Raw genomic sequence first — 26,249 nt, forward strand, 5'->3', positions numbered from 1 at the left:
TGTTGTCATCTAGTTGGAAATAAGAAATCGGATGCCTCCCCAGCCCCCGTTCTTGGCGGCGACGCATCTTCGTCAAGTATGGATGAGAGTTTGCATGATGTATCGATAAAGATTGGTGTCTCCATATCCAAGGGGAAAATAGCAGGCCAGGTTCTACTCGACAGTCCCTTCACTGGAATGAGGAAAGATCCGGCGTACTAGATTCCCCAGACGTGATGTTGGAATTCGATGACTCCTGGTGTTTTGGTCATATTATTTTTTCCCTTTTCCCAACCTGACTAGAGCTCGAATTCCAAAAGAGTAACAAGAGAGCGAAGAAACGGGATCCTAGCAGTACTGCCTAGATGGCAGCTATCCATGTGGTAAACGGCCATTAGTCCAAGTCTCACCGTTCTCGTTGGTCAGTCTTCTGCCTCCTTTCCTCCGAGGTCCAAGCGGAAGAGCTGAGTTTGGAGCTCACACCCACCCTCCTACCACGATGCCTCGGCCGTAGGAACTGCAACCTCAGCGTCGAGCGTGGACCTTTTTCAATCTTACGGGTGCCCCTCCATCTCCTCGGTCGTAGAGCGTAAGACTCAGGTCCTCTCCGCTCTGCCAACTGCTCAGCTGACACCCGTCCGAGAACTTCGGCAGAGAGCGAGAGCTTCGGGAGAGAGCCACCTGGGAAAAGAATCTCCCACGAGGCAAGTGGCATTCGAGAAGCCGAGGATGCAAAGCACTTGTTCGGCTCATCTTCCTCCTCGCCTCTCCCCCTTCCCGAAGACACTTGCCGGTGGCGCGTCGATCGATCCGGAACGCACAAAAGGTACGTTGCGGACTCGGTCCCTACTGAGGAAGCCGAGCCCAAAGTTCCCAACCAGAAGCAAAGGCATCCGTAGCTGCCTGGAACCTTTATTTCCCCATGGGCCATGAAGAGAAGACCGTTCTTGACAGACGCGCTAGAAAACGGTCCGTCATCAAAGGCCTTCGGGGGCTCGCGCTTGCGAGAGAGATTGCTGCGCACAATAGCATTGTAACATTTCCATCGCCCTAAACCCCCGTCCGTCCCCCCTGTCAGACGAGTGCTTCGAGAAGGAATCCAAACAACGTCATGGCGGACGATACCCCAGAGTCCAAGCGGGCCTTGACGATTCATGGCTCACCCCCCTCATCGGTGAAGTGTTAGCTTTACAGTCGGTGAGCGGCTTCGGGAGTAGTCATTGGCGCAGTGATTTAAACCATCGTCCCACTCAATTACACGTCGTTGAATGGGGCCCGCCTGACTACGAAGTTGACTTGGCCTTTCATGCCATCGCGTATCGTCCGTCGGCTGGAAAAAGGCGGAGAAAAGAGGCTATGTGTCCCAACGCTGTGCCTGCATCAGGCGGGCGTGTCGAAATTCGACTTCGTTAGCGTTACGTAGCGCAATGCTACTATTTGACAATGGTGTCAGGGAACTTCGGCTGTTGTCATTTTTTACCTCATTCGGTGGTGCAAAAGTTCGTCTTTGGCTGGGTCAATGTCTTCCCACGAAACGACCAACATGGGATGGGCTTGCCAGACGGGGAAATGAGGCGACAGAAGAGGTGATCTTCGTCCTCCACCATGGTGTCGCGTGTGAGTGAGACGGGAACAGCGTTTCCACTCCCCCGAAAGTAGCAGCGGCTGGCGGTTGTGTTCGGACTCTTCATCAAGTGATTAGCCAATGGCTCCATGTATGGTTGTTCTGGGGAGGAGCTGTGGTGTCGCAAGGTCGCGGCACCTGGTCACACGACGTGGTTCTCGGATGCTCCCCCGCATTGAATGAGATCAGAAGACCACGGGGACAAGGGGAAGTTGGGGAACGGAACGGGACCGCGAGGTCGGGAAAAGCAAGCTGCCCGGTCCGATATTGGTTCCCCAGACTTTTTGTCTTAGCTACTCGGGCAGCGAGGCACAATAAGGGGCTGCAAAGTGATTACCACGACAAGTCTTTTTGCATATGTAGTCTGGTAATTGAATTTTCGCAGAGAGGCCTAAAATGCGGGCGAATGGAGCTCGCTGCAAACGATTTTTTTCACTTCTCTCCCCTTTGTCACCTACACACTTTCGATCCTCCGCAAAGATGGACCTTGCGCCGGAAGCCGCTCCAGAGTCCCGCCAGTTGTCAGAAATATCGACTCATGGCTGATGACAAGGTAGCGAGCGGTGAGAACACCGAGGACTTATCGGTGAACGGTTCGCCTCAAACGTCGAAGAACCATGACTGATACCCTGGAGTTTGGTGCACATTGTCTCGGCCAGCGCGAGGTTTGGACCAGTGGGAGATGCGCCGGCTCGCACGCGACCGAAATGATGGATTGCTGTGGCACCAGACAGCTCTATGGTAACTTTGCTGGGGATAATCGTCCCTTGTCAATGCCCTGGCAGACTGGGATACAGGGTATAGAAAGCCAAGTGAGGCACACCAAATCGAGACGGCGGCCGGAAATCGTCCCAACAAGATGGCCGGCGGGCTTGCTTCGGGATGGAAGGTTGACCGGAAGACGCAGTTGAGACAGCACATTCAGGGCAGTGCTACGGATACATAGCCCCCAAATCACCGACACCAGCATGTCGACCTCCGTCCCGGGCCAAGGTATCCGTAAGCATCGTCTCTCTTTCTGCCTGGCTGTCGCAAGCCGTAAAAAGCCGTGGCCAGGGGGTGATTTTGGGGCTCTTGTGACACCCGCACGAATGGCTGTTGGACTCGGCCGGTTCCTATCTGTCAATTCAGAATTAGAGAACAGGCAATCGATGAGTAGCGCAACTGGCAATTAAGCTGGGCCAGGGCTGGGGTTTGGGTGTGGCAGGTGGATGGTTGCCGGTTCCCAACTCCCAGGGGCGAACACCACCAGAGACGGACCAACTCACCAAGCCAAGGCACACACCAATTTGTTCTAGAACGCCATTTTCTGGGGACGTGGGGGCCGCATCCTTGCTGGGGTTATTTTCGCGGTTTAATCCCGGTGCGATGCGCCAGTGCCCTACTACGAGGGTGTATTTGTGGACAGTAGGTGTCAAGAGAGCTCAATACACACTGTAAGGTGACTGCTGCATGTCTAGTCGGTTCGTCACTCAAAGTGATGGATTATGGTGGCGAGCTGTGTCCGGTGAGTGTTGCCTCGCAGTGAGGGCGAGGTCGCTCAGATGGCGCCTCGTGAATATCATCTGCCAGTCGCCGGAAACGTGGTTATCGAAGGCCGTGTCCGATACTGTCCATACGCAGTAATGCCGTCCAGATCGCTCTTGGACGGATACAGTGGCCAAGCTGCGTCGCCAGTACTTGCTGGGGAGACGAGACTGGGTGTGTGCGGTCCAGGCAGCTTGACGGAAATAAAACAGGCGCAGGTTGCTGGTCGTAGTCGGGACGGTGCAGACAGTCCCAGTCTCGTCACAGGCGGGTGTGCGGCGGAAACATGGGTGGGCCCGAAGACGATGAGATATGTGATCTCGTGGATGGCAGATGGAGAAGTTGATAGAGAAACAGATGTCTTGGTCTAGAGCCTGATGGACCGAGGCATGTGCCCGATCCCTGATGTTGATGTGTCGACTTTTTTAAGCTCTTGAACGCGCATGAAGTGCGGACAAGAGGAGAAGGGGAGAGGGAGAGGAGAGAAAAGCACATGCAGAAAAGGGAGGTGCTGGTAACTGTGGTGGTTGCTCTGGTTGTGGTTGCTGTTTCGAGGAGGTACTTTTGGTGAAGGTTTTCTCGCACTGCACCGCCGGCAAAAGTTGACACAAGCTCAAGTACCCAATGTGCTGAGGGCCCTCCCTACCTTGGGTACCTACGGACACCTTGATTGCGGAACGGAACTAACGTCAGGTAACCTCCATCTACGACGGTGAGGCCGTGAACTAAGGTAGGAAGGCGGACGACGGACAGACATACTTCGTACACACAGAGAAGCAACAGCCCATGGACAGCAGTCAGTAGGAGCATACGGAGCAGGCCCAAGTCACACCTGAATGGTGCGTAAGGAGCCTCGTGTAGCTTATCTTTACCTCCCTATGCTCCATCAGTGCACATCCCCCGGTGGCGGTCTTTCACCGACCTTACCTCTACTTCAAGATCAAGGTACCTTGGGTTGAGGTGGGTTGAAGTGTACTGGAATGCGCCGTTTGTTCCCGTTTTGCCGTTTTCCCATCTCGCCCTGCACCCCTCCCAGCAGTTGTACCGGGTTCTACGAGGACCTAGAGCATCGTCCGTACCGATACAGTATGAGGTATCTATACCCAGTGACACTTTTCCAAACGGTATTTCCACAGAAGAAAAATGGAACAAGGGGGGAATAGCAATCAACCATCGAGTCCACTTGGGAAATCACAGAAAAATCCCAGCATGCAGGTAATGTCCCGCTGCCTGTCACCTCGTCTAAAAAAAAAAAAAAAAAAAAAGACCCCCGCCAGTGAGTCCAGTCGCAGTGTCTCGGCCCCCTTAAAGACTATCTTACAATGGCTGTTGATATGAAGTATATGTCAAGGTACCAATATGAGTACTCTCCAGTCCAAAGCCTATCTACAGGTACAACAGAGGCTCCGCACGCAAAAAGCTACACTCTGCGCCGTATAGGCCCAGGGCCCAGGCCATGCATGCAGTTCATATTTCATCCGAGAGAGTAGCATGAACGAAAACAATGGCAGGGGAGTCTGAAGTGCCTCCATCCGTTCGTGCTCGAGGTTATTTTGAGTTGTGTGGTTGTGCCGAGGCAGTTGCGCCCTTCCCTTCTGTTCAATGTCCAATATCCAATGTTAAGTACCTTATTCGATGGAAAGCAAGTGCCCAGACTCAGTCATCTCTTGTCCTGTCTTTACTACTGCCTCCACTTGGAACTGAGCAAAGTACATACTGTGAGGTATATGCAGAGCCAATCCTTCACTTGCCATATGCAGCGTTCCTGTTCCTGCTTGACCCCCTCCGTCCTGATCCATGCTTAAGTGCCCAACTCCAACTTCACTTGCTCCTGGGGACTGGGAGTGAAGTGCCTGTTCCTGCGGCCCACTAAAGCTTAGACTTCCATGTGCTCTGCTGGCTCCACGAGGGTTTAATGGACGCAATAGACGCCTCTTTGCCCAGGTTGTCCGAGTCTGCAACTGGCAGTACCTTAGCAGGGAGTTGTCGAGAACATGAGGCATCTCACTAAACCATGAACCATAAGCCCTTTACCTTGCTACCTGTCTCTGTACCTTGCCCAGTAAGTATGTAGATAGGAGTAGTAGAGAAGAGCTCGTCACTCTCCTCCTTGCTCTTAGTCCTCCCATCCCCGCCAGTGTCAGACCCAACAGGAGCCAGTCGGGACGGAGCCATCGCAAGCACCAGCGCCAGCCCAAGCAGAGTCGGACGGAGACTTGTAGGGGGATGGGAACCACACTCTCACAGCCCTGAACCGTGGACGCCTGATGTTCTTGACTAGTGCTAAGAGCGGGCACCCAGACTTTTCTTCCAGCCAGGGCACCTCACCTCACCCACCTCACGCGTCCATTCCGACGGTCTTCCTACCTTAGCTCCTACCCGTACGGAGTACATACACTACTTTACGGATACTGGTACCACCAAATATTCTAGCCCCAAGCCAGGTACATACGATAACACCTCCTCCCGTACTGGCCCCGAACCGCCCACACACACACACACACACACACACTGACACGCTGAATAGGCACTCGTGGCACTGCGACTGTGAATGTGGTCCAAGTCAGGCCAGGTACTTCGAGCTTAGAGCCTCTCAAGTTCCCCTTCCAGGGCCCATTTCTTCCCTCGCCGTCTCCGTCTTTGGACTCTCTTCCCTGGCAAGCCCCCTTCTCTCCCCTTTTCCCCCTTCTGCCGCCTGTCCGCCTATCTTTTGTTCTCAGGGCAATGTAAGGCGCGGCACCGTAATTCCAGCCATCCAGGGTACGTTTACCATGCCTTAACCCCCGACTGGCCCTTCCCAACTTTGGAAGTCACATCTGAGTCGGAAGCATTCCAATTTTTTTTCTTTGCGCGTGCTCCATCCACGCCATCTCCCCTCATCCTCCTCCGCTTTCCGACCTTTCTCTCAACCAGTGCCATTTCTTTCTCTCTCATTCGGCATCAACAACAAAACAAGACAAACGCCTTGACGCTCGCCAGAGACCTAGAGCATAGACTCACAGTTGCTCTGCTCAGAACAAACAGTCCATTGGGCTGCCCCGAGAACACGAATTCGATACGTGTGGCTCCCTCTGTCTGTCGACCTAGCTTCCTAGCAAAGTTCTCCTTCAACTTTGCCTACGTTACCATCCGCGGCTTGCAGTCTCTATTGCCGGGCCCTTGGCCCTACTTCACTTCACCTTGCCCGCTCTCATTCGGGCTTGGAGGCTCAAAGCAAAGGCACCGTACCTCATTCTCCCGTATCTTACCGGTCGTCTCATCTCGTCATCGTCATCCAACGGCTGTTTGGGTTCGTCTTTCTTTTCCACCGGCATCCCTCCCGGAGCCATACACGCGTTCCGTACACCTCTCATTTTCGTTGACAAACGGATGGGCTACTGCCCGTATCACAACTACTCCGCCATACCGTACCGTCCTCTCTTAACTCTGTTCCTCTTAATGCCCTCTCACTCTCCACAACCCGACGACAAATCGAACCCGACCAAAACCCGCAATCCATGAAAACGGCCATTTAGGGTCAACCAACCCACAGCAGCCCGGGGCTTACCGCTTCATTCTTCACTCCAATTCTTGATACACTTCTCATCACCGCCTTTCTCAACAAATCAGCTGTCTGCCACACGCGCAGACAACCGCAAACCAAATAGCCAACCCAAGTTGCAGATTGCCTCTCACTTGCAGCTCTCTGCATTTTGTTTGCGTTCCTACAAATCGGCCACTGAGCAAACCACATCCCGACCACGTCCGACTGAATCGTAGAGCAACGACCATGACCACCTCTCCTCGCTCCAGGTAAACTCACATCGCACTCAGCAAGATTGCCCTACACGGCGGGGCTATCTTTGCCAATCAGCGCTACTTCCGCGTACCCTCTACTTCTGTCATTCTAGTTTCCAGCCGTCTTTGCCGTTGACCGTCTGGTCTCGGTAAAGAACACATTCGCTTCAAATGGATTTGCCAAAGGGACTCGTCAAAGACGACAGGCGGATATACGAAGATGTTGCAGCGCTCACGCAGCCTCTACCGCCGGATTTCATCATAAGAATGTGGCGTCGTAAGTCAACAGCCGCTCGGAGTGTGCTTTCACATGAAAATCTAACGTCACGTCATAGTCTACACCACAACAAATCTCAAACTTGTTGATCCAACCGCACGCCGCTTGGAAAATCTGTGGTGGCATGTCATGGGCAGCGATAGAAGCAAATTGAAAGCTGCGACCGTGGCCAAGATATGGGAACACATCTCCTATGGTCCAACCTTTGTGCCTCTCAAAGGCTCGCCGAACCGCTGGGAGGGACCTTCGGTATTTAAATGCCTCGCTCGATACGAATTGGCACTTTGCTAACGTTATGCCCAGACGCCTCGTTTTAATAGCCAGCATGAGTCTGATCCGGTTCTCAGCGCTCAGCAAATGAACCAAGACATTAAGATGATCTCTGAACAGTCGGCTCTGAAGGAGTTGTCCGCCTCATCATCTCGACCCCCGCCACCACACCCGATTCTCAAGAAGCATAGGGGTGACTCGAAATCTGGTCCTCGGCCGACAGCCCGATTTGTGTCGCCTCACGAGTCTGCTGATGAAGACTACCAAACTAGTGATGAGATGTCGTCGGGAAGCACAGGCGCCAGTGGCCTAGAAATGCGCACTTCATCAACAGTCTCCCCAGCAAAATCGAGCAAGAAGAAGCCCTCAACACCAACGAAACGATTTGTTGCATCAGCGTCGGGTAAGAGAAGACCGGTTCTGCCAAGGAGAATGAGCTCGCAGTCGTCAACAAACTCCGACGTTGGGATCAAGGAGCCCGGTTCTGCCAACGGAGGCAAACACGTGGGAACGTATAACGTGATGCATCCTCATGCTGAAGAAAGTGCTATCCTGAGCGTATCCGGGTCAGAGGGATTCGAAATGCCGCCACCTAGCGCCAAAGCCCTGGGGAAACGACCAGTCGAAAGATCTATTTCGGAATCTCCGAGATCGGTGGGTAATTCCCGACCTACTGAAGAACGGCGGAAACCGGTGCTTGTACAAACAGCAAACCGCGCGCCAGCACCAGAGCCCTTGAGCAAATCCGCAACCGACCGGTCGAGTCGCGAAGCTGGCACGGTCAAAGCCGGTGGTCCCAGGACGCCTACGTATATACCAGCCGCATCACCCGCGCTCTCGTCACCAAGAATCGGGTCATTCTCTTCAGCACGTTCCGGCTTTTCGGCGCCGCGCATGGAGCGGGCACCGTCAAATTCCGAGTCCTATCGACCGAGGGAGGCTAGCTTTGGTCGTGGTTCTGCGCAGGGGCTCATATCGAGCGCTACCGCGAGTACGTCGAACATTGCAGCCATGGGGCAGGTGACGATATCTGGTGAGCCGGATCGACGCGCTCTGGAAACCTTGGAAGGCTTTCAGGACGAATCTGGACCCAGGGGCAACCCACGCCGAATTTCCTCCTCATCGCACTTCGCGCCGACAATGCCAAGCTCTACTCCCGATGTGCCACTAGCAAGAACAAGAAGCCAGCTGACGCTACTGCTGGAGCGCGAGAAAGAGCGCACTGGGGATAGGCCAAGACACAGGTCGTGATCCCGACAGCCAAAAGAAAAAAAAAGTCTACTTTCATGACTCACATACAATCCTATGTACTAATTCGCGAGGTATCAACTGCATTAAAAGGGGCTTCTGGAGTTCATGGAACACAAAACGGGTGCAGTCATTCGGAAGTGGATGTCTTGCTTTCGACTGAGGTTGCCGCTACTGGTAGTTGCGTCTGCCACTGGCAATACCGACCTCATTGCCTTTTTTTCCTTTATTCTTTTCATCAGCTCGACGAGGCCGGCCTTTAGGAAGAAGGTTTGGCGCATTTGCATCGCACGAGGCGTTTTCATTACCGGCGGTCACGGGGCCCCTTTCGCAGGGAAAACGCCTGACATGCATTACAGGAGGGGACTGCCACCAAAAAGGGTTCATTGTATGCGTTCACAGCGGTTCAACGGGCAGCGGCGGGATCATTTGAAGTTCGAAAAGAGGAAAGACGAACGGCTTGCTCTTGGTGCGCCATCATTTTGTCAGCGACCCACCGAGCTCTTACTAGCGAGCCATTCTGAATGAGAAGATATTTGTTACCCAACCACCTAACTGACCAGATCATCCATTAAGAAACAGAGATAGGTAGGCGAGTGAAGGCAATGTGGCCATCAAAAAGACGAGTGCGTATTGCCCGGGCTGAAACATGACAGGGGATGACGAGCTTAGGTCCAAGGAGGATCTAAACTGCTTTCTCTCCGGACTTGCTCACTCGGCTTACTCTGACTCCACAGCATCGGTCGTAATTCTAGCTAAGGCTATTGTACAGTCCCCCGATGGGAATCTGACTCGATGATCAGGCTCTAGGTAGTCTCTTGACTGTGAGCTCTCTACCAAACGGTAGTAGTGAATTGCCTAGTTGTGAGGGGTAGGCCACAGAGGATCCGTCAAAAAGGAGGGGATGTGGCCAAAGACGAGGAAAAAGCAAAATCGCAACTGATCACGAGGTCAATTGTCTGGGACAAGGGAGGGGGGGTCCGACTTGCAAGCGTGAGATGGCGTCGATATCGCAACCTGGAAAGCCATTACGCAATCCGAAATAAGGGGTCTCTTGCTTTGTGTACGATGAGAGAGGGCCCCCTCCAAGGCTCCAATCCCCCTATCAAGGAGAGAGTGAGAGTGATCTGCAGGCTTTTTTGATGGTAAGCGACTTCTTCTCAAAGATTACCCCGTGGCAAGACTGGGGTTGTCTGCGAAGATCACTCAGTCCGTCGGATATCACTGGAGAGAGTTGAAGGTAACAAGTATCCGTACACCTAGGTCCCCCCTCCGCCTCCCCACTTCCCTCCCCCCACGCCTTGGCCACGCGGACCTGCCGTGTCGAGCGCGAGGGGCAACGACAGGTCGGAATGGATGGTGGGTGTGGGAGGAGGAGCAGAAGCTGTCGAAGCTACCCTGGAGCTCCTCTGTTGACAGGGGGTAGCTGTGCGGGGTAGGTATACACAACCTTAGAGGGGGAGGAGGGAGCTCAGAGGTTTGGGGGCAGCGCGGTTGTGGGTTGTATTAGCCGTTGGAAGCCGCTCGCTTATTAAGGTAAGGTAAGTTGTGTGTACTCTTCCCATCGTCCCCCCACGTCTGTAATTACCTTACTACCCGGGAATCCTGTCACGCAAGTTTGGGCACAAAAGGAGTTGACAGGGCTTGCGCAGTGATGTCGCTTGGATCCCTATTAATAATGTACTGCCTAGCCCCCCCCCCCCGGGCTTCCTCTTTGTTGTCAGATTTTGCTTGAGAGAAAACTTGATACCTGCCCGGCAAGCACCATAACGACAATGAACCAGAGTGTTGACTGGTTTCCCCCACACTAGCGGGATGGGCGGCATCCACGACCATATCTTACACTACCGGTACTGTGACGACCTCCCACCCAGGTGAGATGGCAGATGGGTTTTGACAAGGGAGGGGGGGCAAGAAGGACGTGGCGAGCATAAGGTGAACAAAAGAGCCATACCTATAGTATGCTTATCGCTCTTCGAGGTCCTCGCCATGGCTTTCTTCCTCCTCCTCCTCCGCAACATGCGCGCTCCCCGGCACGTCTCCCACGTGCGCTGACAACGGCGCCGGGTTCGAAAAAGCACCAGGGGAGGCTACGGGATCCTTGTCTACCCTGAGTCCCCTGGAGGCCTGTATATTCCCCATGCTGTGGTCCAGAGCTTGGGTTCCATCGCGCGGTTCGTTCAGTTGAATAGGTATCCGTACTGTGAAAAAGTGTTGAGAGCTTCCTCGGTGTGATTCAGTCAGCATTGGCACGGTACTCCTTGGGTTAATGAACGAGGCGCCATGTCGACCGGAAGGATGGTTCAATAATCAAGAATCTCGTCACAAACGTTGATACTACTCTCTACCCATGCCATTTACAGCCCTTGCTAGATTACTTGCTTTCCTTCCCATGTCTTTCTCATGCTGCTGAGTCCTGTCCCTGTTATCCCCCCCCCGTCTGCCGAGCCGGCGGGATAGTTCCTATAGTCTTCCTGCCTCTCATCACATCCGGCTCCTTGTATACTCCATGAGACCGTATCACGTTTCCATATATGGATAGGTAGGTTAGGTGAGACTCAATCCTCAACGGGTCCGAAAAGGGTCTCCGTATTTTAAGCCGCTTGTCACATGTCCGCTAGACATTGACCACCAGTTCCCAATATCTGGTTTCTGTCGTTTAGCTCCCACACCCACAAAAGACTTCAAACCTCCCACCAACACGAGAGCCGCGAACACGACAACAGCAGCAAGCAAGTCTCTCGCCGGGGGTTAGACAAGACACATGCTGGTCTGCCTACCTGCCTGCCTGCCAGCCTGCCAACACGCCTAGGTACCTACCTGCATATAAGTACGGGGCGTACATACAGCCAGAAACCTCCGCCTTTTCGCCTATCTACCTTACCACACGCACCTCCCTCCCTCGCACCGCCCAACCAAACAATCTTACTGCAGGTCGCTCAAAACCTCCAGGACAACAAAGTTCTGGACTCTTGACCCCCCGACCTTACCGTTCCCCGGTTCCCACCAACACGCCGGTGCCGTCCGTCGCACAGCATATGCTGGTTACATGACAGGCAGTGCACGAAACGCCAAATAAGACCGGTCCAGCGACCGCTCTCCCCGTCTACTTACCCATGTGCAATACCTACTCCCCCCCCCCCCCCCCCCCCCCCCCCCCCCACATGCTACGTTAACCACAAAAAACCACAAAAAAACCGGCCCCCCCGCCCCCCCCCCCCCCCCTTTCCCCCTTTCGAAACCCCCCCCCCCCCCCCCCCCCCCCCGCAAACGCACGGCACGGCGTTGGACCCTCGATCGTGCAGATGTTCCAGTCATTTTTCGGTGTGTCGGTGCATGTGTATGCTTATACTGTGCGTGTGGTAGCAACGGCGGAAGGTAAGGTAGGAGGGGCATCACTGACCAGTGTCGGCCGCCATGTAGTCTTCCTTCCGGCTGTCATGCATTCCTCATGTCTACCGATACCTACAGTCTCTCATAAGGAATCATATAAGCCAACGTACTGTAATCTTTTATGGTCATCTCACTGAGAATCAGGGCGTCAGGAGTACTGAACCCCTGGCCGGCCCTCGAGACGAGGCTTCAGACAAGGCTCAAGACGAGGGTAAGAAACAGAAGGCTAGAAGTGTTAGATACGGGCTCAGGATAGGGGAGACCCGGCGATATGAGAGATCGGATAACAGTCGATGGCCCGTCCGGTGACCCTATGCTGCGGGCCCCGTAAACCTGCATGTCGGAGTGGTGGAATGCCTCGATCGGTGCCAACGAATGAGCCTCATCGAATACGCTGACCGGTGAAAAGCGACCTAGCTTGGCCGCCCTTCACATGCCACATCCACAGAGACTCAGTCAGCCTCTTCGAGATCTTATCGCGGATTGTTTGATCATTATCAATTTTACGATTTGTCGACGTATCAACAAATCGACCTTCTATGTTCCCATAGCAAAAACGCCAATTACTCTAGTGGAAATGCACACTTTTGACATCTTTCCTCCTCTCTTTCTTCAATCCAATTCAAATCAAGGGCTCGTGGCGGCTTATGTGACGGTGTAACCGCCATCAACGCGGAGGTCCGCACCCGTGACGTAGAGAGAGGCATCAGACAGCAAGAAAGTGACGGGTCCCATAAGGTCCTTGGGCTGACCCATCTTGCCCTGAGGAATCAGAGAAGTCCACTTCTGCTTGAGGTCTGGGTTGTCGTCAAGGATCTTCTCGGTTCTGCACATGTGCGTCAGTATTGATTGCCTGGAAACAAAGAATTTGGGTATTAGACTTACAGAGCTGTGAGCATGTAGCCGGGAGAGATACAGTTGACACGAATGCCCGCACCAGCCCACTCGACAGCCAAAGAGGCAGCCAAGTGACGGACACCAGCCTTTGCGGCGTTGTAAGGTCTGTTTGAACATGTATTAGCGAATCTGATGCCTCGAAAGAAACAAGACTCGATGAAACCTACGCCTGAGGCTGGGGAATGTTGACAATGGAGCCAGACATGCTGCCGATGAAGACCATGCTTCCGGGAGACTTGCGCTCCATGAGATGCTTGGCGACTCCGATAGCGAAGAGGTATGTGCCGTCGACGTTGACGCCCCAGAGCTTACGCATGCGCTCAATGGGGTAGTTGATGGCGTCGAAGTTCTCGGTGAAGCCGGCCGACGTGACGAGGTTGTCAATCTTGCCGTGAGCGGCGAGGATCTCAGCAATGCAGGCGTCGACAGAGGCGGGGTCTGAGACGTCTGCGTGGTGCGCAGTCACCTTGGGAACTCTATTATACGTTGTTAGGCGTCCGTCACTTCCTCTCGAGGTCAATAGGGTCATCCGAGTGCATACCTCTTGGCCTCTGGGTTTTCTCTCTTGAATGCCTCAAGCAGGTTCTTGGCTTGGAGCTCAGCCTCCTCCTCTGTCTCGGTGTCAGTACCTTGCTCTCACGGAAGTCTGAAGCTTGCTGGCAATCAGGTCGAAAACTCACTGTTCAAGTCGACGATGGCAAGGTCGCTGCCGGAGTAGACCATGCCTTGGCCCATGACCAAGCCAAGGCCGCGCGCACCGCCGGTGACGACGCCGGTGTGGCCATCGAGAGAGAAGGAAGCAAGCGTGGGCTTGCCAATGCCACCACCGTGGCCGCGGACCGGCTGACTGCTAGGCAGCTGGTCGTCTTCAGGGTACTCGACAGTGACATCGGGGTCGGTTCTCGAATACTGGCCCGGGTGAGGCTTCTCTCTGACGTTGGGGCTGCCGCTGATGGATCTAGACTGTTGCTGCTGCTTGGGGCTAGTGGCTGCAATGCTAGCTTGAGCTGCAGAGGCGGAAGACTGAGAGGATTTGCCGCGGACCTGGGTGTGTCTCGCGATGGGACGAATGGTCCGCGCCAGTCGGGCGCTAAGAGGACGGAACATTTTGAGTGTCCGCGGGTGTGAAAGTGTTACACGCGGTGTTGAAGTGTATGTACGTGAATGTTGCCGTCTGAAATAATACGACGGTCAGAATCGATTCGAGGTGCCCTTCGGAAGGAATAAAAGTGTGAAAGCGAAACAATGATGGCGTTTGTTTCGGTTTTGGAGAACCGTTGACTTTTGCAATTGACTTCAGCCGGATGATGTCACGGAATTAGTTTTTGTTGAGCGGCGACCTGGATCGAGCAGATGAAGCTAGCTGTCTCTGGCAGATGCGGAGTTGACGATCAAATCTGGCAGAGGGCTGGCAGAATTCGAGGCGCCCAAGTTTGGGCAAAAGCAACGATGAGAGGAGCTATGGTGGGGTAGATGACGTGGGACGAGCGGGAGGGTGGTGATTGACTCCTGATCGTCTGGTTGTAAGTCTGGATCGGGAAGTACGTCTCGTAATTCGGGGTCGGTTGGACTTGGTTTGTTGTATGTGAGAAGTTGGTAGATGGGAAGGGAGGGGAGGAAGAAAGTCGCGGGGAGGAGGACACTACCTTAAGGTAAGTATGGCAGAGGGGAGGAGCTTGGAACCTTGAAGAAGGCGCGGGAGTGAAGGAAGGGAGCTCCCGTTTATTATGAGTGTTGGAGCTTTCCATTGGGAAGGAAGGAACGACGGGACGGTAGGGAAGGAGGTTTAGGTAAGACATTCGTGGACACTGGCAAGTAAGGAAGGATCGTGGCGTGAGTTGATCTAGTGGTCAATTGGTTTACTTGGCAAGGGCAAACAAGGATTGGTGGTGTTGGTGGTGGTGGAAGGAATCATGGAACTTGGTAGCAGCCAAAAAGAGAAAAGGGAAAAAGTTCACGATACTTTGGGCGTATGGACGCGTCTCGCAGCTTCCCGGCCCAAAACCACGTCTCAACCGGTCAGGTCCCAAGTCGCAGGTTCCAGGCGCCGCATGTCGCAGGTCGTAGCACGTCCGCCGCTCTCGCACTGCCTCGCGGGGAGTTGCCCCGGAACTAGGGCTGGACTCATGGAGCCCGAGCGGACATCCATGGGCCAAAATAAGGATCGCTCCATGCCACCCACCGCGCCCACCGCCCACACTAGAACCACAACCCCGGGGCGGGGGTGGGCCATTGCCCCCAAATGGCCCTCTTCTAGGTGGACTGGCTCCTCCATCCCGGCATGCCCGGCTGCCGGCTACCAGGCCAGACGGGTAAGTCCCTGATTTTGTTTGCCTCTGAACTACCACCGACACTGGACGTTGCAGCGCATTCGATGATGGGTAGTATGGTACCGTGTAAGCTTAAGGCTAGACTTATATATTATGCAGTCTCAATGATACATATGGACAATAACAGTGTAGATGCTGTGAGTGAATGGCCTTATGCATGAATATGCGATGTGTATGAAATCTTTATGAAAAGTACCTGACTAGAATGCCAACCACGAGCAGAACATGAGATGAGAGAAACAAGACGGAAACCCCTTAAACCCTTGTCAAGGTCTCCATGTCTCCTGCTCATCATTCCGAGCTCCCCGTGTCCCTCGTGTCCCGAAAGGGACCCTGTGGAGTCAAGGAAAGAAACAACGAGAAATCTTGACAGAGCTTGTGACCCAACGTGGCCAAGAAATGTGAGGAGCTCCAACTTTTTTTCCTCCTCTCAAGAAACTTCCGGAGGTTTTGGGGGTCCTTGGGGGCAAAACATTGGGCATCTCTCGAACGCCATTCTCCACATTTTACTCCAATTTTTCCTGCACGAGATGAGATTCTAGAATGCCATGAGATTAGGACTGGCCAAGGGCCTGGCCATCGTTGTTCATCCTCACAGACACACACTCAGTCTCACACACCTCAGACCTCAGACGCAGACCAGACAGAGAAATCCTAACTTCCGGTTCGGAGACCGCCTCGATCATGCAGCCTGTCACACCGTCACATTATCACGTTGATTGGGATGGCCATGCTGCTGGCTTGGCCCGTCATCTTGTTTACCCACTTTGTTTTTTTTTCATTCTCTGCTGAACACGAGGTCCTCTGCATCGAGGCTGACTGACTGACCGATAGTCCGGACATCACTGCTCGCCATGCTACCCCCGTCGGGCCACCGGCTCCTAACCCCAGTCTCTAGACTACTACTTGTCAACACTGGATCGCCGAACTCGGCTCTCCGCTTGCACCTGCCGTGTAAGTTATTGAATACTTCTCTGCACGATATGCGGAGTAGAATCGTCAATACATAAGGGTATTCTCTATGGGGGATAAAACCTGGTCAAGGCATCATCAATAATAGCATCGGCCGTGCTCATCCCCTTCAAAAGCACGAACAAACCAGTCCCAATCGTCGTCAGTCACCACGCCTCGAGCCAACGGAGCTAGGTACAGCAGTAAGCGTTGCGAGTCCTCCTCGTCGCTGCAACGTGCTCCATGTTGCATGAGGAATAGAGCAAATCTGGCTGTCTTTGCAAAAAGCAAGCCTCTGAGGTAAAGGTCCAACAACGTGAAATTGTCAGACTCTTCGTGCCGCCAAAACGTGACCCTAGCATTGATGTCCTCGTCCGTCAACAGCAGACGCTTGCAAATGCCTTGTGCAACAGCAAGGTTGAAGTTTGAGTCTGAAAGTTCGAGAACCTTCTCTGATATCCTCAAGACCAGCGAACTCTTTCTAGGGTCTGCCACCTTACTGCCAGCTTTGATAAGCATAGACACCACTTCGAAGCTGCCCCTGAACAAGGCAGTGTCAATGGCCTCATTCTCGTAGTTGAATTCGTAGGAGAAATCGTAAAGTCTTTCCAAACTGTCTACCACAATAGGATGTAGTGTCGTCTTAGCCTTAGACTCAGAAGAAGATACGTCCTTGATGTCGGGAATGAGACAGGCACGCAACAGCTCAGCGGCAATGCTGGGATGTCGAGCAGCATATCCAACAGCACTGGGAAAGATGTGAACATCGCGGAGAACTTTGCGATCAGAACGCAAAAGTCGATAGATGATCAAGTCCGGAACGTCCAAGTTGTCTCGTTCCCACAGATGACCACATACCGATCTTCTCCACGGTGCCAACCTGAACATTTCCTTCATTTCGGTGATGTTGATCTCGATGTTGTCCAATACTAACTCAGCGAGCTGTCTGCTCTTGGTGCCTTTGGATACGCAGGCTTCCTCGCAAATCAGGTAGATGCCCAGCATAACTTTCCGAGATGGATCGTCTATCTGAGCGCAGGTAGGCTTGATTAGGAATCTAGCCAGCCGTACATTGGCGTTGGCGAAAGCATTGATAACTGGAATGTGAAATGCATACTCAAGATTGTTCCAATATATCTCGTTTATTTGCCTCATGACGTGAGCACCATAGCGAACGAGCAGCTCGGCAACATCGCTATGGTTATAACGTGTAGCATATGAGAGAGGTGTGTCGCCGTCCTCCTCCTCTTCGTTGACGTAAGATGCGGCGTCTGGATGCTTTTCTAGCAGCGTCCGGACTATTTGAAGGAAGCCCAACCCTGAGCAGATGTGAAGAATGTTGGTTGACGGAAGTACCTCTTTTATCCCGTCATCTTCTCCTCTGCGATAGCGAGCATAGTTCTTGTTCTTGAGCTCGTACCACCAAACAGTACGAAATAGCGATTCCTCATGGAAGAAGATGCTGTCGACTGCCAAGAACTGGAGGGCCTCCTCGCCACTTCCTCTCGTATGCCATGGCCAGTAGTCTCTCGCATATTCAAGCCATCTAGTGTGGCAAAAAACAGAGGAATAGCCAACTTCTAAAATAGATTCCGTCTCTTCGGCACGTTTGAACCAAATTTGGAGCTCATCGAGGCATATTTTGGCAATTTCGTAATGTGTTTTCTCTGGCTTGAAGTAGAAATCTTTGATGGCTGAATCCATGTCGATATTGGACATGTAATCAGCAATTGACCGATGTAGAGGAAGAATTATGTCCTCTTCAGCTTCACGTTCCTCATAATCCCTGCCCGCTTTCGTGATCCTCATCAGTGGATAGGATTCGCTGACGAGATCTTGTATTCTTTGGCGTTCTTCTTCAGGCTCTTCAGCGTCGGGGTGGATAAGGTCTGTCAATTCAGCCACTGTGACAGGTCTTCGGAGTAAAGCAACCCATTGAAGGATCTTGGCGGTCTCGCGGCGGGACTTATCGTCAATCTGCACAAGGAGGCGCAAAAATACATGGCGAAGACCACATGGTATTTGATCCATCTTCTTCATCATTGCCGAAAGCGTCTTCTCTAGATAAAGATCCTCAAGCATGAAATCAACCCATGAAAAAAGTCCTTCGGAACGAAGACTGAGTTCACCAGCCAATGCATCTTGAGATTCCTTGTCGAGAATTCCCCAGTGTCGATGGCGCGCAAGTCTGGCCTTGATGACACATTTGAGATCATTTTTTGGGTCTTTCTTGTCAAGCGTCGAAGTCAGATGAAGGCATTCATGGAAACCTTCATTGGCAGCGCTGGATATGATGAGTTTGAAAGTGTTGAGAGTTTCTGGTTGAACCTGAGCTCCAGATGATCTTCCGAACTGCGCCTGAAAACTGCTGACAAGCCATCTACGCTCGTCTGGAGGAAAGTCGTTGAGCCCATCCAGAACACAATACACCGGACCCAGTTCGGGATCCTTTATTGTAGCAGTAAAAATAGCCCAGAGCGTGCTGCGTGATTTCAAGGTGTTCCCGGTTCTCCTTGGGGTCATGCGCTTGACAGCATGTTTAGCAAGAGTTCGATGGTTGGTGAAGATTTCATGGAGCCAGGTCCTAAGAATTGATGTCGTCGTGTTCTTCTCGGGGTACTGAGGGTTGTAAAAGTAGAACAGTACGTCCCCTGGTATACTCTGCGTGAGTTTTTCGAGTTCTTTGGTGATGAAATAGGAGAGCATCGTCTTTCCTGTACCGGGAAGACCGGATATACAGAGTATCGCCGACTGCTTGGATTCCAACCAAGATCTGTAACTTTCCTCAGATCGGACCCATCTACACGTTCCTTCAACGAATCCGCCTTTTGATTCGATCAATTCCTCCAGGTCCACTTCAGGATCTGCGATGAAGAGAGCGTCGATGCATCTTGTCAGATTATCTTCCATATCCGCTCCTGTTAGCGAAATTGTCAGCATATCGATTCCTGTAATGAGCAAAGAAACGGATAAGAATCAACCTGAATTGACATGATTCATTCCAGCGACAAGAGTTGAACCGCTGCCAACATGAATATCGCCAATTGATATCGACATGCTAGGCGATGATGGTCTGGATGGCGAGGATGAGGGCCAACGCGAGCAGGATCGAGTCGAGGCAAAACGCGGAAGGGATTTCAGCCCCTTTGTGGCAGAATTTGCTGAGAAATCTTTGGGAAGTTGGGAAGAAAGAATAGTGAAGGTAAAGGTGAAGGATCCCATGACCGGAACACTGGGGTCCCACAGGCAGACGGTCCATCTGCTCTAGGGCTTTCTTATGTGGGATTACCAAAGACCAGTAAGGCATCTATGATGCAAGATGTAATCAGGTGATTCAATGCACCTCTTCTTGAGCCAAAGAAACAGTGTTGCCCCTTTGTCACAGTCCAAAATCGAGGTATCTGCCTGCCTGTTTTCTGGGAGCTGGCAATCAAAAGGGGATGACACCGCCGCCGTCTAGAATCTAGAGGCTTCACTTCTGTATCTCCTCATCACTATCACAAATCACTATCAGTTGATCCGAATACACTGCAAGATAGCCCAAACATGGCTGAAGTCCTCGCAACCTCAAGTGCCGTCGTCGCCTTGACAGCCACAACTTTGCAGGGCATCAGGGGAGCGAGAGAGAAGATTGACAAAATCACGCGAGCCCCTGAGCTCATCGCCAACATCAAAAAGGAGTTGCAACTTATCCAGAATCTGATGGAGCGCCTCGAGATCTCGGTCAAGTCAAATGACACCGAAGTACTGTCCGTTGCCGCAGACACCAACGTGCAATCCGCCCTCACGGCCTGCGGCGCCTCATGTTGTGCCTTGGACAACGAGGTGGACAAGCTTCTCAAGCGCTCGAAAGACGGACGCGTTCACTTGATGGACAGAGTGAACATCGGACTATTTGGCAAAGACAAGCTCCAGATTTTCGTGGACGAGCTCAGAGTTTGCAAGCAGACTGTTGACTTGGCTTTAGCCGGCGCCAACCTGTGAGTAATTTATCACGATCATTCAGTTTTGATAGCATATCTGATTTCCCTCGCAGTTTGGCATCTATTGAGCAGACCAAGTACCTTCAAGCTATCGTGGAACGAATTGAGGTCAACAGTGGAGATGTACACTCCGAAACCAAGCTCCAGAAGTCGAGGGACTTGATCAAGGGGTACGAGGAGCTTCAAGCATCCCTGTTTGTCCAGGTCAATGAGAGACGAAGCAAGTTGGTGGTGGGCAAAGTCAAGGTCTTGGAGTCGCAGGCCGTCATCGGAATCCACGGCGCGGACGGGACTGACGGGGAGCTGAATGTCCAGCTTGGCAACGTTGAAGGCCAAGGATCCAACATGCTGGTGGGATACTCCAAAGGCATTGACCTGAACGCTGCCTTTTTCAAGAAAGACAGCTAGTTCGTAAGTCCATGATTCACAGAGTGATGTCACTGCGATGTGACAGACGAACACTCAAAAGACAGGAATGGAGATGTAGATTTGGATGTAGAGAAAGAAGCCAGATGGAGACAATTTTTTGCAACACAAATACCTTCAGACTGTGAACTTGTTACTTCCCGATTCTCTGTGGTGGCAACCTAATAGAAGAAATTTACCATTGGAATTCTACATGCTTTTGCGGTGACATCAAAGGTCCCGTCTTGATTCTTTGCTCCTGAGATCCCAAAGTGGCTCGCTCGTTGTTCTTTATATCCATGCTACTTGTATGTTAATCACCCCAGGTGGGCATATTCCTTGTTGAAAGCCCTTCCAATGACCATTCTCCGGATTTCCGAAGTTCCGGCACCAATCTCATACAATTTCGCACTGATGACAGTTAGTACAGAAGAGCCTGAGGGACTTTTGGGCTTGACTTACTCCCTCAACAGCCTCGAAGCTGGCATTTCCTCGACATAGCCCATGCCGCCGAGAAGCTGGATGCTGTCCAAAGTGCACTCTGTCGCCCTCTCGGCAGCATACAAGATGGCGCCGGCGCAGTCCTGTGTCTTGATGATCCCCTCCTCATCAACAGCCTTGGCCGTGGCGTATGTGTATGCACGGGAGGCCTGTAGCTTCGTGTACATGTCTGCCAGCTTGCCCTGGATGAACTGGTTCTGAGCGATAGGGATGCCAAACTGCTTCCGCTGGTGGGTAAAGGGCAGAGCGACGTCCAGCGCGGCCTGCATGATGCCCAGAGGTCCGGCGCTAAGAACAAGACGCTCCAGGTCCAAACCCTCCATCAGAACTCTCACACCACCGTTGATCTTGCCGAGAATGTTCTCCTTGGGCACGAAGACGGAGTCAAAGTTGAGCTCTCCGGTGTTGCTTCCGCGCATACCCATCTTGTCGAGCTTCCTCGCGCAGCTGAAGCCCTTGGTCTTGGTCTCGACGAGGAACGCCGTGACGCCCTTGGAGCCCTTCTCGGGCTCCGTCTTTGCGTAAACGACGATGACGTCGGCGTCGGGACCGTTGGTAATCCACATCTTGGAGCCGTTCAGAACGTAGCCACCATCGACGGCCGTCGCTGTCGTCCTCATGCTCACGACATCGCTGCCGGCGCCAGACTCAGACATTGCGAGCGCGCCAACGCTCGTGCCGGCAATCAGACCGGGAAGGTACTTCTGCTTCTGCTCCGGAGAACCGTTGAGCTGGAGCTGGTTGACGCATAGTTGGGAGTGGGCGGCATAGCTGAGACCAATTGAGCCAGAAGCACGCGAGATCTCTTCCATGACGACGCAATGCGCCTGGTAGCCCATGGCCAGACCACCAACGTCTTCATCGGCAGTCATGCCCAGGAAACCCGCCTCGCCCAGCTTTTGCCACATCTCATTGGGGAAGGCATTGCTCTTGTCCGTGTTCGCGGCAACTTCCTCTGTGATCTCGCGCCTTGTGAACTCCTGTACGCGCTCGCGCAGCTCGGTAAGATCGGCTTGTGACGGTGCTTCAAACCCCTTGGGATGCTTAGAGGAGTGGTGTCGGATCTGGAGGGCGGGGGCAGCGACGGGTCGCAATTGACGCGCTGGCCGCGCCAACGATCTGAATGCTCTAACACTTGACATGGCTGTAGGATGTGCAACGAAATCGAGAATGAAATAAGTTGAAAAGAGAGGAAATGAAGAACAACAACTTCTCCTACGATTGATGATCCAAGTTACCTTAGCTTGATGCCGAGCTGGAGGTCCAACCGGGACAAGAAGGTGCTCGGCTACGGGCGGCTTTCAGCGGGCCGAGGTGAGCGATTGGACGTCACTGGAATGGTATACCGTCAGCAAGCGAGCGGCCCTTGAACCTCTCCTTCCCGTCTTCAAGGGCTTCGTCGGCACATGTAGTGCTCCTCCTTCAACTCTCAAACTGCCGCACCCTTTGGATCTTCCTCTGTAAACGTCCAAAATATGTCTTTCTCACGGTCATCGAGAGATGTGCTGCTTCTGTCGCGTCAATTGACCCGGCCGGGGTTTAGGGCACCCCGCCTCCCGCGATCCGCCCGTACCGTTGCGACCTTCACGCCGCCGCACCAGGCGAGCGCCATCTCCCGAATCCAGACCAATGTCGATCCAACATCCGAAGAGTATAAGGAGAATGAGAAGCACATGGGGGAGGTGATGAAGAAGATGCAGGGCTTGACACGCAAGGTGCACTTGGGTGGCTCAGCAAAGGCGAGGGAAAAGCACCTGGCAAGGAAGAAGATGCTGCCGCGCGACCGAGTCACTGCATTGATCGACCCTGGCACGACCTTCTTGGAGTTGTCGCCGCTGGCCGCCCATGAGCTTTACCCCGAGGCTGATGTACCCGCGGGAGGCATCATAACGGGTGTTGGTGTTGTCGAGGGCGTTACGTGTGTGATCGTGGCCAACGACAGCACAGTAAAGGGCGGAACGTACTACCCAATTACCGTCAAGAAGCATCTGAGAGCACAAGCCGTTGCTCAGGAGAACAAGCTGCCGTAGGAACCCCATGATTTACACGCCGCGGCCAATTTTACTAATACTGACAATGACACAGTTGTATCTACATGGTCGATAGCGGCGGCGCCAACCTCCCACACCAGGCGGACGTGTTTCCGGATCGCGACCACTTTGGGCGCATCTTCTACAACCAAGCAAGGATGAGCTCCATGGGGATTCCCCAGATTTCGGTCGTAATGGGCCCGTGCACTGCGGGCGGTGCCTATGTGCCGGCAATGAGCGATGAGAGCATCATCGTTGAGAACCAGGGCCACATTTTCCTCGCTGGTCCGCCGCTAGTCAAGGCTGCCACTGGCGAGGTGATTAGTGCGGAGGAGCTGGGCGGCGGCAAGATGCACTCCTCTGTCTCAGGAGTAACAGACTACTTGGCAGTCGACGATGCCCATGCTATTACACTTGCGAGGCGGAGCATCAGCAACCTGAACTGGCCTACAAAATCACCTTCAACAGCAGCACCCGTGAAGGATTATGCTGAGCCTCTATACTCGACGGACGAGCTTCTGGGTATCGCCAGTACCAACCTCCGGAAGCCCTTGCCCATCAAGGAGGTTATCGCTCGCATTGTCGACGGCTCCGAATTCTCCGAGTTCAAGCGCGACTTCGGTTCAACCTTGGTCACCGGATTTGCTCATATTCATGGCTACAAGGTTGGTATTGTAGCCAACGATGGAATCTTATTTGCCGAATCTTCTGTGAAGGGCGCACACTTCATTGAGCTGTGTGCTCAACGAGGAATTCCGCTAGTCTTCCTCCAGAACATCTCTGGCTTCATGGTCGGCTCCGCCGCCGAGCGTGGTGGCATCGCCAAGCATGGCGCAAAGCTTGTCACTGCTGTAGCATGCGCCGATGTTCCCAAGTTTACCGTCGTTGTCGGAGGTAGCTATGGTGCCGGAAACTACGGCATGTGCGGGCGAGCTTACAGCCCCCGTTTCCTGTGGATGTGGCCGAACTCACGCATTGGTGTCATGGGCGGTGAGCAGCTGGCTGCTGTTATGGAGACTGTTGGCAAGGCCGATCCCGAGTTAAAGGAGAGGATAGAACGGGAAAGCGACGCAACGTACTCGTCAGCCAGATTATGGGTCAGTCATTACCACTTACACGTCATACACTTTTTGCTAACCATGCTCATAGGATGACGGCATTATTCCTCCCCAGCATACCCGTAAATATTTGGGTCTAGGCCTTAGAGCAGCCATGTCAGGCCGGAATGAAGTCAAGGCTGGTGATACCAAGTTTGGCGTGTTCCGAATGTAAAGAAGGTAGATTTTGGTCATTTAGAAAAGGGAGCGCAAAACAAGCCATTTACTATCATTTCTTTGTGAAAATCGACAGCCCTCTATGAAGTGTGCCCTAAGTTTGGCGATATGCTCGGTAGCAGTTGGTAAGTATTCTTCATCATTCATCCGCCTTATAGCAAGAACGTATGTTGACCGATGACCGATTGCCGATACAAAAGACCACAAACGAGCCATCAAGCCCATCTCACTTGCAATAGCTTACGTTTTATTAAGTGCCTAAGCTGGTTGACGAGGTTCTAGGTTCATCCGGGTGCCTTGCATGCATTCCCGCCGTTGCACTCAACGGCGTAGTGGAGAACTTTATTCGGGGCCCTGGAAGGAAGATGGCAGTTTGGCAGACGGCGAAATTTCCCACTCATATTCGCAAAACTCGCATCTTTCACGAAAGGAAACTCCCCGACCGGAGCAGACTGCCAAACAGAGACAGATTTGGCAGCATACGGAGAAGGTTTCTGCAACAGATCGGGAAAGAGCCAATCGCACGGAGCTCTCTCCGGAGACCCACCGGCCAAACCCTTGCCGAACGCCGGCGGTGAAAGCCCCGGACGTGTTGCACAGCCAGCCTTTGGTTCTTCCCCTTTCCGTTGCCTCTTCAACCCATCACTCACATATCCCCATGTCTACGCATTTCATGGCACCTCTCCACAAGTCTTGCAGATCAATCGTCAGCAAAAACGAACGTGGCCACAGCTACAGCCGTCCACGTGCTCATATTTGTGTGACGTTTACAACGGGTCTTGAGTGTTCTACACGAGACGTGCTGATCAATTTCTTTCAGAAACTTTTTCCATCGCGTGTTCTACTGGCTTCGAGAAGCAGGAAAGTACCTGACATAACCGGATGGGGTCTGGCCGAGGTTGAAGTATGGAATAGATGGTGTTATGGTGACACGCGACTAAACCTGCCCAGCCAAAAAAAGAGTCTCCGGCCACGGCAGCAAGGAGCCGATCTCATTCGCTTGTTAGTTTCAAGCCGAATATCTCACCACCCGGCCAGAGATGACTGATCATATTTCCTTCCGTTTCTTCTCACCCACGTGGTGTGCATCATGCCTCTCTTATTCCCAAACAAGGCACCCTTCACTTTTACCTTCTCTCCCAGGGCAGACCGCGATTTGTGGGCAACCCATGCAGTACACTCACACCCCAGTCTCACCGATCGCCAACCCATGCTTCACCGGTATGCGCTCACCGGGCTAGGCCCTGCAGTTTGTTCTTTTCAATCTTTTTTTCAGTCTTCTTTAGGGCTACTAGTACGGATATGGGACCCGGATAGTGGAGTGAGTGTCTTGATGCCGGCTGCGGCGGGCGCAGCAGGATTACCTTTCTGGCACCCTTTTGAAGGCGGTCTCCTTTCTTTCTTGTTTGTCAATGTCTCTGTCTTAAGCCTTGGCTCGGGGATGGCGATGTGCTACTGCATGAAACAGAACCGGTCAGTGAAAAAAGATACTGGATGGTCCCCGGAGGCTTGGAAGAGACGTCGACGCCGAGGGGCTGGATGGAGACAGACCGACAGCTCGAGTGAGCCTTCTTGCCAGCAGGCTCTCGTGGTACGGTTCACCGCCATAAGATCAAGGGCGGGTATATGAAGAGGGAAGCCCTAGTCGGTGAATTGGCTCGATTTGGTTTCTTTCGACCCAGACTAAAGGCAGTTGCCGAGGAGAGTTCTTTGTTCTGAAAACAAGCCATCCCAAAACCAGACAGCTTCATCTCTTTTCAGGCCGAGGGTACATACCACCAGC

At 53.0% G+C, this 26,249-nt stretch overlaps 9 protein-coding genes across 9 annotated transcripts; 4 read left to right on the top strand and 5 right to left on the bottom strand.

Moving 5' to 3' along the window:
• Window positions 1-4,758: 4,758 nt before the first annotated feature.
• On the bottom strand, window positions 4,759-5,133 carry CCOS01_01355 (uncharacterized protein; the record flags this gene model as incomplete). Its single annotated transcript, XM_060449551.1, has 1 exon — window positions 4,759-5,133. One exon carries the CDS (start codon window positions 5,131-5,133, stop codon window positions 4,759-4,761), a length of 375 nt encoding a protein of 124 aa, XP_060320989.1.
• Window positions 5,134-7,078: 1,945 nt separating this feature from the next.
• Window positions 7,079-8,705, top strand: CCOS01_01356 (uncharacterized protein; the record flags this gene model as incomplete). Its single annotated transcript, XM_060449552.1, has 3 exons — window positions 7,079-7,184; window positions 7,243-7,433; window positions 7,488-8,705. The coding sequence occupies 3 exons, from the start codon at window positions 7,079-7,081 to the stop codon at window positions 8,703-8,705; spliced, it is 1,515 nt and encodes a 504-aa protein (XP_060320990.1).
• A 4,035-nt stretch (window positions 8,706-12,740) lies between these two features.
• CCOS01_01357 (short chain dehydrogenase) lies at window positions 12,741-14,099 on the bottom strand (the record flags this gene model as incomplete). The annotated part of the gene is made up of 5 exons (XM_060449553.1): window positions 12,741-12,921; window positions 12,981-13,097; window positions 13,160-13,468; window positions 13,534-13,603; window positions 13,673-14,099. 5 exons carry the CDS (start codon window positions 14,097-14,099, stop codon window positions 12,741-12,743), a joined length of 1,104 nt encoding a protein of 367 aa, XP_060320991.1.
• A 284-nt stretch (window positions 14,100-14,383) lies between these two features.
• On the bottom strand, window positions 14,384-14,740 carry CCOS01_01358 (uncharacterized protein; the record flags this gene model as incomplete). Its single annotated transcript, XM_060449554.1, has 1 exon — window positions 14,384-14,740. The coding sequence occupies one exon, from the start codon at window positions 14,738-14,740 to the stop codon at window positions 14,384-14,386; it is 357 nt and encodes a 118-aa protein (XP_060320992.1).
• A 1,632-nt stretch (window positions 14,741-16,372) lies between these two features.
• On the bottom strand, window positions 16,373-18,979 carry CCOS01_01359 (uncharacterized protein; the record flags this gene model as incomplete). The annotated part of the gene is made up of 1 exon (XM_060449555.1): window positions 16,373-18,979. One exon carries the CDS (start codon window positions 18,977-18,979, stop codon window positions 16,373-16,375), a length of 2,607 nt encoding a protein of 868 aa, XP_060320993.1.
• An 840-nt stretch (window positions 18,980-19,819) lies between these two features.
• On the top strand, window positions 19,820-20,664 carry CCOS01_01360 (uncharacterized protein; the record flags this gene model as incomplete). Its single annotated transcript, XM_060449556.1, has 2 exons — window positions 19,820-20,253; window positions 20,310-20,664. The coding sequence occupies 2 exons, from the start codon at window positions 19,820-19,822 to the stop codon at window positions 20,662-20,664; spliced, it is 789 nt and encodes a 262-aa protein (XP_060320994.1).
• A 314-nt stretch (window positions 20,665-20,978) lies between these two features.
• On the bottom strand, window positions 20,979-22,304 carry CCOS01_01361 (acyl-CoA dehydrogenase; the record flags this gene model as incomplete). Its single annotated transcript, XM_060449557.1, has 2 exons — window positions 20,979-21,072; window positions 21,124-22,304. The coding sequence occupies 2 exons, from the start codon at window positions 22,302-22,304 to the stop codon at window positions 20,979-20,981; spliced, it is 1,275 nt and encodes a 424-aa protein (XP_060320995.1).
• A 333-nt stretch (window positions 22,305-22,637) lies between these two features.
• CCOS01_01362 (carboxyl transferase) lies at window positions 22,638-24,464 on the top strand (the record flags this gene model as incomplete). The annotated part of the gene is made up of 3 exons (XM_060449558.1): window positions 22,638-23,188; window positions 23,248-24,289; window positions 24,342-24,464. The coding sequence occupies 3 exons, from the start codon at window positions 22,638-22,640 to the stop codon at window positions 24,462-24,464; spliced, it is 1,716 nt and encodes a 571-aa protein (XP_060320996.1).
• A 1,212-nt stretch (window positions 24,465-25,676) lies between these two features.
• CCOS01_01363 (uncharacterized protein) lies at window positions 25,677-26,096 on the top strand (the record flags this gene model as incomplete). The annotated part of the gene is made up of 1 exon (XM_060449559.1): window positions 25,677-26,096. The coding sequence occupies one exon, from the start codon at window positions 25,677-25,679 to the stop codon at window positions 26,094-26,096; it is 420 nt and encodes a 139-aa protein (XP_060320997.1).
• Between the last annotated feature and the right edge of the window lie 153 nt (window positions 26,097-26,249).

Source organism: Colletotrichum costaricense (genome assembly GCF_030867565.1).
Source record: "Colletotrichum costaricense strain IMI 309622 chromosome Unknown Scaffold_1.1, whole genome shotgun sequence".
Lineage (NCBI taxonomy): Eukaryota > Fungi > Ascomycota > Sordariomycetes > Glomerellales > Glomerellaceae > Colletotrichum > Colletotrichum costaricense.